At 42.7% G+C, this 12307-nt stretch overlaps 2 protein-coding genes across 2 annotated transcripts in view; one reads left to right on the top strand and one right to left on the bottom strand.

Moving 5' to 3' along the window:
* HAUS6 (HAUS augmin like complex subunit 6) overlaps positions 1-914 on the top strand; it is a 39794-nt gene extending 38880 nt beyond the window's left edge. Inside the window, exon 17 of the mRNA XM_004782286.3 lies at positions 44-914. Within this exon, the coding sequence (XP_004782343.1) occupies positions 44-129 (86 nt within the window). The 3' untranslated portion in view covers positions 130-914. The remainder of the gene's footprint in view (positions 1-43) is intronic.
* A 4969-nt stretch (positions 915-5883) lies between these two features.
* On the bottom strand, positions 5884-7577 carry RRAGA (Ras related GTP binding A). The gene has a single exon (XM_004782288.3). It carries the CDS (start codon positions 7290-7292, stop codon positions 6351-6353), a length of 942 nt encoding a protein of 313 aa, XP_004782345.1. The 5' UTR covers positions 7293-7577; the 3' UTR covers positions 5884-6350.
* Between the last annotated feature and the right edge of the window lie 4730 nt (positions 7578-12307).

The raw sequence follows: 12307 nt of genomic DNA, 5'->3' as shown, positions 1-12307 counted from the left end.
TGTTTGATTATCCTTTTCTCTTTTTTAAAAATCACCTTTGCAGAAGAAGAAATCTTGAGTAAGAGCCTTGAGGCAAATGAATTTCCGTCAGACTTTAGAAGAGATGAAGCAGAAGCCCAGTCAATTTAACTATGATGTACCTAAATTTAAAGCATTGTACAGGCTAAAAAAGGATTTATAATTTAAATACATGTTGGAAGTATAACTCTTTTTCAAGGTCTAAAAAAAATCCCAAATAATGTCTTTTATTTAGCAAACAATAGTTTTTAGGTAAAGTATGTTTGGATTGTCTCCTTGAATGGGTCTGGGGTTAAAATGGGAAGTATTTGGGAAGCAGATATCAAGTTTTGTGAAGCCATTTTGATTCCTTGAATAATTTGTAAGCATTATAGTAAAGTATTAGTTTAATTTGTTATAATTTCAGTTGATTAGCAAACATGAGTGGTTTTTGACACACTTTTATTAACTGGTTAACATAATAACCATTGAATACTGATCTTTCATTTTAGGGAAATATATAACTTTTATTGTTTCTATATGGAACATTATAGTACTAACCAAAAAAAGTAAGAAAATAGTACCTTGGGATATGTAGTCAAGGTGAGAAAAGTTTAAGTTTGGGAAAGCTCTAAATAGGCATAATGATTAAGTAGTAGGTTGGTCCTGGAAAATGTTTGATGGAATAAAGTGTATGTGATGATAAGTGAAGACTGGGGCAGAATGAATTTAGAAAAAAGGAAAAAGATGGAAAATGACTAGACACTTTTAAGGAACACTGTCAAAATATAAATCCATTCAATGGGTTGTATAGCAGATTTATATTTAGTCTAATTTAGACTTTGAGAATTTAATTTAACCCTAGTTTTATATTTTAACAGGAAAAAATGTAAATTAAAAATTTGTTAGTCTCTGTTTACTGTTGTTGGTTTATTTGGGGGGCATGGTTTTTAGGGAAAGCAGATAATTTTTATTGTTTTACTTTCCTTCTCAAAAACCATCAGTATACCACAGACTATGCATAGCCTCAAAGTAACTTAAGAAAACTGAATTCGGGGTGCCTGCTTAGTGTCACAGTTAAGTCATTGGTGAAGCTAAGACTGACCCTGTTTTCCTTCCTTAATATACCACAAGACCTTCTACAAGTAACTGAAAGGCCAGGATAAAAGGATATGGCCGTAGGAGTTGGCCTTCTGTTGACCTTGTAGACTGAATGGGAGACAGAGGCGAGGCCTCTCATACAGTAACTTGCCTCACTCTGTCGTGACCCCTGGCTGAGAAAATGGCTCATCTCTACCATCCAAGTGTATATATACCTTTGTGAACCAGGAGCAATGAGCATGCACTGGAAAGGTGATAGCACTTAATGGTACCCCAATTCTTAACTATCAAAACCTTGTCCATTTGTCAAGAAACTGGTCAGGAGGGGGAAAAAGTTGAAGGAGACAGTTCTGGAGGTGGATGGGCTCAACTGTTCATCTTTTTTCACTCATTTTGGGCTTTTGCTAAGTTGTTTGATCAGTTTGAAGGTCAGTCTTTTTGAGAGAGAAGAAAAGCACATACAACTCCCTTAATTGCAGGGGAAAACAAAGAAGAGCAGTTTCTTCTAGGGTGCTATATTCCTGTTATTAATTAATACAACAAATCAATGACTATAGATCTACTGGGAAACTATCCTCCAGTCTACCGGAAGAAAGCCCACTAACCTGTAAATCCAAAATTAATGTATTAGGGAGGAGATAGGGCTGTTAACATCCACAATATGCCAGGGTCATTCCTAGACATTTAATACATACTGTTTCATTTAATTGTCATAACTTTAAGGTAGTGGTTATTCTACCTCTTTTACGGACAATGATACTGAAGCTAGGGAGCTTAAGTGACTTGTCTAAGGTGGACTCAAGGGATAATCTGGGATACATCCTAAAAGCTGTAGATTCTATACGTCTAAAATGGGGATTAAGAATCTGTGATTTAAATATGCTTGCCTAGTAATTCTTAAGTTCAGTAATAAGATTGAGAAGCACTACTGGGGAATACAGAAGTCACATTTAGCCTTGGGGTACCTTAAAGAAGCAAGTGTATTATTACATAGGTACTGCTTTAGAGGTTAGTTGATAAGATAGTTCAAGTTCACCAGTAAGGGTGGGAGGCCTTTAATTACTGAGAATCAAAAGATCAAAATGTCTCTGAACAGTATGGATTTATAAAAATCATACTGTTAAGTCATACCTGGACTAGGCTGGGAGTTTTGGCATTCTTTCCTGTCCTTTATATGCCAGGAGTATTAACAAAAATAACTCCCGATTTATCATTTCCTCCTAAACTGTTATGATTATGACCTAACTACCTTCAGGTTCTTCCCTCTCCAGTATTGCCTGCATAGCTACCTTTTTGGCTTTAGGACCTACTTAGGATCACTTAGTTTAAAATTCCATTACTTGTTAATTCCAGAATAGAGTTAAAATTTAAAGGCATATAATCTCCCCTATGTAGATTCCTCATTTCCCTTCCACTATTGTTTCCCATTTTTTTACTGAACTACTTTTGAGTGTGGTTCTTTAGAAATTTTAATTCACAATTATAGCTGTCCTTTAGGGCTCAGACCAAATGTCACTTCCATGTTGCAGTCCTAATCTATCCCTTCCATATGCATGGATTTAGCCCTTCTCTAAAATCTGTAGTTTATCTTTTATTCATTTAGTGTTTTCCACTTAGTGCTTTTATCATATTTTATGGTTGTATGTATGTGATCTTTCCAGTCATACTGATGATACACATATGGACATACCTATCTTTGTAGATACAGGAGGTATGTGTCCACATAGACTTATTCTCAAGGGCCATGGATCATCTTTAGCAAATACCTAAGTATTGGAATTTTTTTTTCCCTCCTATGTTATGGGATTAAAATGATGGTAGAGGGCTACTTAATTGCTGTAAATGTACTTTTTCTTATTACATTCATTGCAGATTACACAGAATGTACCTCTTTATTCACTCTTTGTAAGGTAAAGGTGTGTAAATTGACTTTTTTAAAAAAAGGTTTTATTTATTTATTTGACACAGAGATCACAAGTAGGCAGACAGGGAGGCAGAAAGAGAGTGGAGAGACCAATGCAGGGCTCGATCCCAGGACCCTGGGATCATGACCTGAGCTGAAGACAGAGCTTAACCAGCTTAACCCACTGAGCCACCCAGGTGCCCCTCTCAATTGACTTCTGTGTCAAGTGGAAACTTTAGTAATGAATGACAGAATGTCCTAATTGTTTTAAATGTTTAAAGAGGACAAGTGTGATGCTTAACATGAAAAATGTTACCAAGTGGAACAGGAGTATTTGAGGCTAAAAAACAAAAACATTTTGGGGGAAATTAACTGAAAACAAAAAACAAGTATTTTGAAACCATTTTTTACCATGATCTATGAAGTCAGTTTTATCTAAGGGAAAAAACAGGAATTCTTGAGAACTTTATACAGGAAACCTTATTTTTCACCCCCCTAGTCTTAGAATTCTAAAACAAAATAAATATTTAAGGACATTTTCCATAATGTAAAAGTACTTGCAAAGGTAAAATTCTCTTTCACATTATCTTGTAGATACATAGTTGCTTTCTCCTTGGGCACTGTGCAAGTCCACATGCTTTATTTAAAATATTTGTTGAGGGGACGCCTGGGTGGCTCAGTTGGTTAAGCAGCTGCCTTCGGCTCAGGTCATGATCCCAGCGTCCTGGGATCGAGTCCCACATCGGGCTCCTTGCTCAGCAGGGAGCCTGCTTCTCCCTCTGCCTGCCATTCTGTCTGCCTGTGCTCGCTCTCTCCCTCTCTCTCTCTGATAAATAAAATTAAAAAAAAAAAAAATTTGTTGAGTCCTCTATGGGACTATTTGTAAATATGTTTTTTACTATAGTCTTGAATAAACATTCAATATTACACAACCTGGCTCTGGAATTTCCTATATAATATCAGAAAGAACCATGCCCTACAATCCTAGAATGATCACATACAAAGCTCCACCAGTAACTTAATCAACGAAAGAAATTTGAGAGGTTAAGTGATTGAGGTAAAATTATTTTGTTACTGCCATTTTAATTAGATATACTAAATGTGCTATTTTAAAATGCTTTTAAAAAGGAACGCTTAAGTTTTTAACATCTGGAGTCTTAACTTACTGCCAAAGGCCCTCCATAGAAGAGTTTAGTAACTTAGATCTCAATAGCTTCTTGCTCTTCATGGGTAGGGACATTATTGTCATCCACAACCTCTGCTCTGAAGGCCTGGGAAATAAACTCTGTTAACTTCCACTTAATGTCTTTATTCAAAGGAAATGTGCCCTTGTAAAATGGTGAGAAGAGTGGATCACAGGGATCTCTTGGCTCTAAAATACTTAAATTTCATTTAAAAGCATAAGGCAGTTGGAATAGGACACTTTAAGTGTTTTCTGATTTCTCCTTACTACATTGCTAATCCAAATTAGGAACCTTAGTATCCTTCCCTAGAAATGGCAATCTAACACTGATTCAGTATTAACCAATTTCCAGATAGATAAAGATGGGGAAGTGAATTTGCCCAAAGTGAACAAAACATTGTTCTTTGAGAAATCACTTAACTTTCTGGGCTGCGGGCGCCTGGGTGGCTCAGTGGGTTGAGCCGCTGCCTTCGGCTCAGGTCATGATCTCAGGTTCCTGGGATCGAGTCCCGCATCGGGCTCTCTGCTCGGCAGGGGGCCTGCTTCCCTTCTTCTCTATCTGCCTGCCTCTGTCTACTTGTGTTCTCTGTCTGTCAAATAAATAAATAAAATCTTTAAAAAAAAAAAAAACTTTCTGGGCTGCAATTTCCTTAATCTGTAAAATTCGGGGTGTAGTGTATACCTGAAAAGCTAAGATTTTAGGATGAACTTTTCTGTCAGTGGGGGAAATAGTGAGGAGTAATGGTCAGGAAAGGGGTAGGTCTGTAATCTTATTGTCTAGGTTCAGCTGCATAACCTGAATAAGATCTATCAGTTTTCTCACCTATTAAGAAATAAAAGTAATCTGGGGCACCTGGGTGGCTCAGTGGGTTAAAGCCTCTGCCTTCAGCTCAGGCCATGATCTCAGGGTTCTGGGATGGAGCCCCGCATAGGGCTCTCTGCTTGGCAGGGAGCCTGCTTCTTCCCTTCTCTCTCTGCCTGCCTCTCTGCCTACTTGTGATCTCCGTCAAATAAATAAAATCTTTAAAATAAATAAATGAATAAATAAATAAATAAAAGTAATCTACCTCAGGTTGTGGATTAAATAAAATAATACACATTAAGTATTTAAGAGTACCTGGCATTTAGTAAGGGCTCAAACATTTAGCTAGGCTTCAGTGATTTGGGGGTAGGCATTTATTTAAGTGGGCAGGGAGGAGAATGGCTCTGGTGGTCCTATTGATAGCTGACACATAGTACTGAGTATGTCAGGCACCATTCTAAATGCTTTCTATGTTTTAATTTGTGTGTGTGTGTAACAATCTCATAAGTAGTGCTACTCTTACCCACATTTTGTAAATGAGGACAGCAGAAATGAAATTAAGTACCTTGCCCAGTTCACAAAGAGCAAGCAAGTGAATGGAGAATATGAACTCGGGTGGTCTACCCTCAGAGACCCTACCCTTAGCTGCTCTACTTACAGCCCCTATTCACTATCACTAAGGTGATAGGAATTAGATAAATTTAAGGACATTTTCCATAATGTAAAAGTACTTGGAAAGGTAAAATTCTCTTTCACATTATCACATATTCACATTATCACATTACCAACTTTAATTTAGGGACTAAATTAAAATTTACCAGTTAAGCATTAATTTTGGGCTATCAGACCCTGGGTTTACATACTAACCACCTTCTAATTATTTCAAATAAGACCATATTTTAAATTGCTAACAGCAAATGTTTATTCATGATTGAAGCCAAGAAGGATTTATAAATGCATTTTAATACCTTGCTGATAAAATAGTAACATTCCATCTTTGCAGTCTGGTAAGGAATACAGGAAGATACTGTAAAGGCTTTAATGTGTATATCTATTATAACCAGGTAATCAGAACACACACATACACGCGCGCACACATACACACACACACACCACCTACTTTAGTGTTGCACCATACCAACTTTTCAGAAAGGCCATCTCGAAGCTCTACTGGATAGCGGAGTAAATAGCGTTCAGGGTTCAAAGACGAAGGAGTAGGGAAGAGATGAAAGTAGTTAAGCAGCACACATTTCAAAGCCCACTTTTAAGCACAGGACATTATGAATATTAAAAAAAAAAAAAAGATGCGGGGAGGAGGGGGGGGAAGGCAATTCAGCATTTTCAGAAAGGGCATTTGGCAATATTCAACGCATCAGAAGGCTGTGCTTGGGACCATCCACTCTCTCCAGCTTCTCAAAGTGTTTCCTGGCATTGCGAATGTTGATCAGAGTAGCTGCAGAAGGGATCGACGGATCCGACATAACCACCATCACGTACGTGTTTGACGTGAAGATGTCGATGAAAGCAGCGAAGTTAGAATTCCGAACCTCCATGCTCTGGAAAGAGGCGGCTAATTTACTGCAGCTCAGCTTGAACTGTTTAATGATGTTGCTGATCTTCTCGAACCGGTGGACGTCGCGCTGCTCTTTGCACTGGTAATGGGAAATGACCAAGAACGTGGCTCTCTCGAACAGCAGGACTTCGTCGGCCTCGATAATTTGGGCAAAATTCCTTAGGTTCATCTCCAGCTGCTGCACATTGGGAATCAGCTGATAGACAATACTGGACCAGGCTTTGTAGAGCGTTTCGTCCCAGATGGAGGTTCGAAAACAAGCGCATTCCAGAGGGCGAGACAAACGCCTCAGGTCTTCCTCTCGCTCTTTAAAAATCAGGTCACGCTGATCCTCCTGAACCAGATCCATTTTGTGCACCAGGCAGAAGATTTTGGCATCCGGAGAGTTCTGGAGGATGGCCTCCAGACACGACTGGTAGTAATGCATGTCCTTTTCCAGTTCGCGGCTCTCCACGTCAAACACGTAAATCAAAACCTCGACGTTACGGAAGATGTTGTCTCGCTGGCTGGTGAAGTAATTCTCCATGAAGGTGTCCTGACCGCCACAGTCCCACAGGTTGAGCACTAGGTTGCCCAGGAATCGGACGTGGGAGTGCTCCACATCAATGGTGGCACCCAGGCGCCGGGTGTCGCGGGCGATATAATTTGCAAAAATAATCGACCGCATGCTGGTCTTGCCCGACCCGCTCTTCCCCATCAACAGCACCTTCTTCTTCATGGCTGTATTTGGCATCACCCGCCGGAGCCGCCGCGGACTGGGCCTCAGGGCGCGGCCTAACTGCAGCGCGGAGGGAGGGCGGGGTCGGGGCTGGCGGGCTCTGCGCAGGCCGGGCCGCGGCGCTGTGCGGTCGGGTCAGCCGAGAGCGAGAGATCTGGGTTGGAAAGGCCGCGGCGGGGCGAACTCTCCCTCGGAGGCGAGCGCCCTGGGCGAGGCGGCTGCAGAGCTTCCGAGCAGAGCTCACCTTCCGGAGAATCGAGCCGCGGCGTCCCGGCGGCCACCCACTTCCGGCGGCGATCTCGCGAGAGCGTCCGCGCTCGGCGCTCAGGGCCCAGGGATCTGTGAGAAACTTGCTCTTTCAATGAACCTGAGCAGGGGCCACCCGAAGGGTAAAATGCAAAGGGAACCCAGCACTGTGGTGTCGCTTTTCCTCTTTAAACTGGGTTTACAGCTGCAAGCTGTACGTGTGCGGTCGTTTGGGAGAATGCTGCCATCTCGTGGCCACATCCCCCCCCCCCCCCCCCCCCCGGCCAGCACCACACAGCTCGCTTTCAGAGCGCGGAGTGCGCGCTCCGTTTCAGTCAGGGCGGCGCGCAGGTGAAGGGCCTCAGCCCAGCGAGGCCTCCTCAGAGTCCGGGTTTGCTGCGTACGAGGGCACGGTCAATGAGCCCTGCAGACGAGGAAGGGGAGACTGGGAAAGCTAGGTGATGAGATGTACTGACTCCCACTTAGTGATTTTTCCACTTGGAAGCGAGTTGCTTTCTCACAGCTGCTTTGGCGGTAACCCAAATGTAATGAGAATCCCAAAGCTCCGGGAAACGACGGTAGGGAAGCTGGTAGCTCGGTCCTCACGATAACCCTGTGAATAAATAACCTTGTGAATAACCACCCCTGTTTTCCAGTGAGTACATCCAAGCGTGGAGGGGCTAAGTCCTTTTTACCAAGTCACACACCAATCAAATGATGCAACGCAGTTTGTCCGTTTTTAAAATACAAATTGCACATATGTAAGGCGTACAACGTGATCTGGAAATGATATCGTAGTCAGACCAACAAAACTCATAGTCGCTTCTCTGCTGAGAGCGCGTGAAATCCGCTCTCAGCCAAATTTCCGGGTTTAATCCAGTGTTGACTATAGTCGTGCGGTAGGTTAGCTCCCTACAACTTCCTCATCCTACCTAACCGCAACTCTGTACCCTTCGGCCAATATCCCCATTTCTTCCACCTCCTTCTGCCTGGGAACCACCATTCTACTCTCTGCTACTATGTATTTGACTTAAGATTCTTCATAATTGAGATCCTGCAAGCTTTTCTCTTCGTTTAGCTTATTTCACTCAGCGTAATGTCATCCAGGTTCATTCATGTTGTTGGACGTGACAGGATCTCCTTTAAAAAGGCTGGGTAATAGTTTACCACATATATGAACTATGATTTCTTTTTTAAGATTTTTAGTTATTTAATTTTAAAAACAGATTTTATTTGACAGAGAACACAAGCAGGCAGAGAGGCAGGCCGGGGTGGGGTGGGGGGGGGGTGGAGAAGCAGGCTTCCGGCTGAGCAGAGTCTGTTGCGGCTCAATTCCAGGACCCTGAGATCATGACCTGAGCGGAAGGCAGTGGCTCAACCCACTTAAGCCACCCAGGCACCCCAATTTTTATTTTTATTTTTTAAAGATTTTATTTATTTGAGAGAGAGTGAGAGAGAGAATGAGAAGAGGGGAGAGGCAGGGGGAGAGAGAGAAGCAGACTTCCTGCTGAGCAGGGAGCCCTGTGCAGGAAATCAATCCCAGGACCATCATAACCTGAGCGGAAGGCAGACGCTTAACGACTGATGCACCCAGGTGCCCCTGGGTGTTGTGTGTGTGTTTTTTTAAGATTGTATGTATTTGCTAGAGAGACAGCATGCACAAGTGGGGGAGGTGGGGGGTGGGAAGAAGCAGGACGCCCCTCCCCCCAGCAGGGAGCCGTATTCGGGGATGATCCCAGGACCCCAAGATCACGACCTGAGCCAAAGGCAGATGCTTAAACACCCAGTCGCCCTTTGTGTTTGGGCTCTTGATGGCCACCTCCAGGTTCATCATTTGCTAGGAGGACTCACAGAACTGGGCTTGAGGTCATACGGCTATGATTTATTATAGTGAAAGGACTCCTAGCAAAGTCAGCAAAGGGAAAAGAAGCAAGGGCTGCAATGTGGAGGGAACAGTGTAAGTTTCCAAAAGTTCTCTCTCAGAGAAGTCACACAAGATGTACTTAATTCCTCCATGAGTTGGGACAACTGATGTGAAATATTGTTTACCAGCAAATCTCATTAGGAAGCCCAAGGTTTTTACTGGGGGCTCACCCTGTAAGTATCACCTACCTCAGATGACCAAAATTCCATGTTCCTAGATGAGCAGGTGTTCCGCATAAACCGCATTGCTTATACACAGTGATTATTTCAGAGATTGATGGGAATGCTCCTGAATTCCAAGTTCTTAGCCAATCAGTGATAGTCCTTGTAACAGGGACTCTCTAAGGATGACAGTTGCAGGCCTGCTGGGTGAACTCCTTTGCACACAAGTATCTATTCATGTGCTTATTAGGCATTCATGTATTTCTTTTGGTGAAATCTCTCTAGCAGTCCTTTTTTTTTTTTTTTAAATTGGGCTGTGTGGGGCGCCTGGGTGGCTCAGTGGGTTAAGCCTTGCCTCTGCCTTTGGCTCAGGTCCTGCATTGAGCCCCGCATCAGGCTCTCTGCTGAGCAGGGAGCCTGATTATCCCCACTCTCTCTGCCTGCCTCTCTGCCTACTTGTGATCTCTGTCTGACAAATAAATAAAATCTTAAAAAAAAAAAATTGGGCTGTGTTGGGCTTCCTGGGAGGTGCAGCCAGTTAAGCCTCTGACTTGAGCCCCACATTGAAGGGCTCTGCCCTTCACAAGCAGGGAGTCTGCTTCTCCCTCTCCCTCTGCCCCTCCCTTTGCTTGTGCTCTCTCTTTCTCAAATAAATAAAATGATTTTGAAAATTTATTTACTTATTTATTTGAGAGGGAGGAACAGAGGGAGAGGGACAAGCAGACTCCCTGACCTGGGGCTTGATCTTAGGACCTTGAGATCCTGATCTGAACCAAAACCAAGAGTCAGATGCCTAACCAACTGAGCCATCCAAGTGCTCCAATAAATAAAATTTAAAAAATATAAAAAGTGGGTTGTGTTACCGTGAGTTGTGGGTTCTTTGTGTATTCTGGATGCAAGTTCTTTATTAGATAACTGAGATGCAAGTTTTTCTCCCAATCTGTACTTGTCTTTTTATTTTCTTAACAGTGTCTTAGGAAGTCTAAATTCTAAGTGCGATGGCATTTGTAGCTTTTTTGTAAATGCCCTTATTAGGTTGAGGAAATTCCCTTGTTTTCCTAATTTGTTCAGGATTTTTTGTCAAGAATGAATGTTGATGTTATAAAATGCTTTTTCTGAATTTATTGAGATAGGGTAGCTTTAATCCTGTATTCAATTGAAGTGGTACAGGAAATTGATTTTCCCCTGCTAAAACAGCTTTGTATTCCTGGGATAGATGCTTTTGGTCATATTATATAAACCTTTTTTAAAAGAAATTATCTTAAAAAGATTTTGGTTATTTATTTGAGAGTGAGAGAGAGAGACAGAGGGAGAGAGAGAATCCTAAGCAGACTCCCACTGAGCAGGGAGCCTGCCCTTATATTTTTTGCTTCTTCACCTTTTGGTAGTTTATGGTGACATGTTTGGGCAGTATTTTGGTTGTCTGTTCCTCCATCTAGATTAAGTGTCGTGAGAGTATTGTCCCTGTCTCCAGTATTCAGTCCAGTGGCCAGCTTGACTAGCCAGGGGACTGGAGTAGGATTGCTCGTGATGCTTCTTGTAACCGTCCCTCAGAATAATACACCGCTTGAAGTATAACTAATGAGGAGTTGTACTGGTCCTGCAAACGTGCTTAAAGATGACCTTGAGAAAAGCATGTACTAGCAGCAGGCCTCTGGTGGAGGGGATGATTCAAGTCATGGAAACCAAGCAGCTGGGAGCGCCCGGCTGGCTCCAGGTGGAACACCACCTTGTTTCACTTTTTTGTGGTCTCCCCGACCTCAGAGGAAGCCTCCTCCTAAGGTAATCCCTTTAAGTGCTCTTGCTCAACTACAAATCCCTGCTGCTGGACCGAACACACCTTACTCCTCTTCTTGTTTAACCTTGTTTACCTCTAAAACTTGTGACCCAACATATGACTCACATTCCTTCTAGTTTACCTACTAAACATATGACTATTCTATAACCTTCTTTTCTTCTCTTTTGTTGCTCTCTTGTATCTAATAAATATGGGACCGAGGAGTTGTTCCCGGCGACAGTCCTTCCAGCTGTCATCCCCGGCTCCCTCTCTCTTACAGCTGACTTGTTTGTGCCTCATTCTTCTCCCGTGCACCGTTAGGAAAGCGGCAGTTTCTGGTCATTGTCAGTGGAGTGACTAAGCAGTGGAGAGGTGGAGGTTTGTGTGTTACGATGGGCTAGTCTTCTGTTGGTGCCAGAAATTTAGTAACCCTAAATATTTAAGGGTGATGAAAAGACAATGTTTTACTAAAGCACTGTGCATTCAGAGGACTGACCATGGAATTTTTTTTTTTTTTCTTTCAGAGAGAGTGAGTGAGTGAGCATGGGCTTGGAGGGGCAGAGGGAGAGAGAGAATACTAAGCAGGCTCCACACCCAGCATGGAGCCCAACACAGGGTTTGATCTCACAGCCCTAAGATCACAGCCTGAGCCAAAATCCAGAGTTGGGTGCTTAACTGATGGAACCACCCAGGTGCCCCCTAACCATATGTTTTTAATATTTTATTTATTTATTTGTCAGAGAGAGAGAGAGAGAGAGCACACAAGCAAGCAGAGGCAAAGAGAGAAGCAGGCTCCCTGCCGAGCCAGGAGCCCGATGCTGAACTTGGTCCCAGGACCCTGGGATCATAACCTGAGCTAAAGACAGAGGCTTCACTAATTGAGCCACCCAGGTGTCCCAACCAATCATATGTTTTTATTTTA

Source organism: Mustela putorius, unplaced genomic scaffold, assembly GCF_011764305.1.
Source record: "Mustela putorius furo isolate JIRA1106 unplaced genomic scaffold, ASM1176430v1.1 tig00000421_pilon_pilon_pilon, whole genome shotgun sequence".
NCBI lineage: Eukaryota > Metazoa > Chordata > Mammalia > Carnivora > Mustelidae > Mustela > Mustela putorius.
The sequence above is the reverse complement of the archived record's forward strand: the minus strand, read 5'-3'. Positions and strand labels throughout refer to the sequence as shown.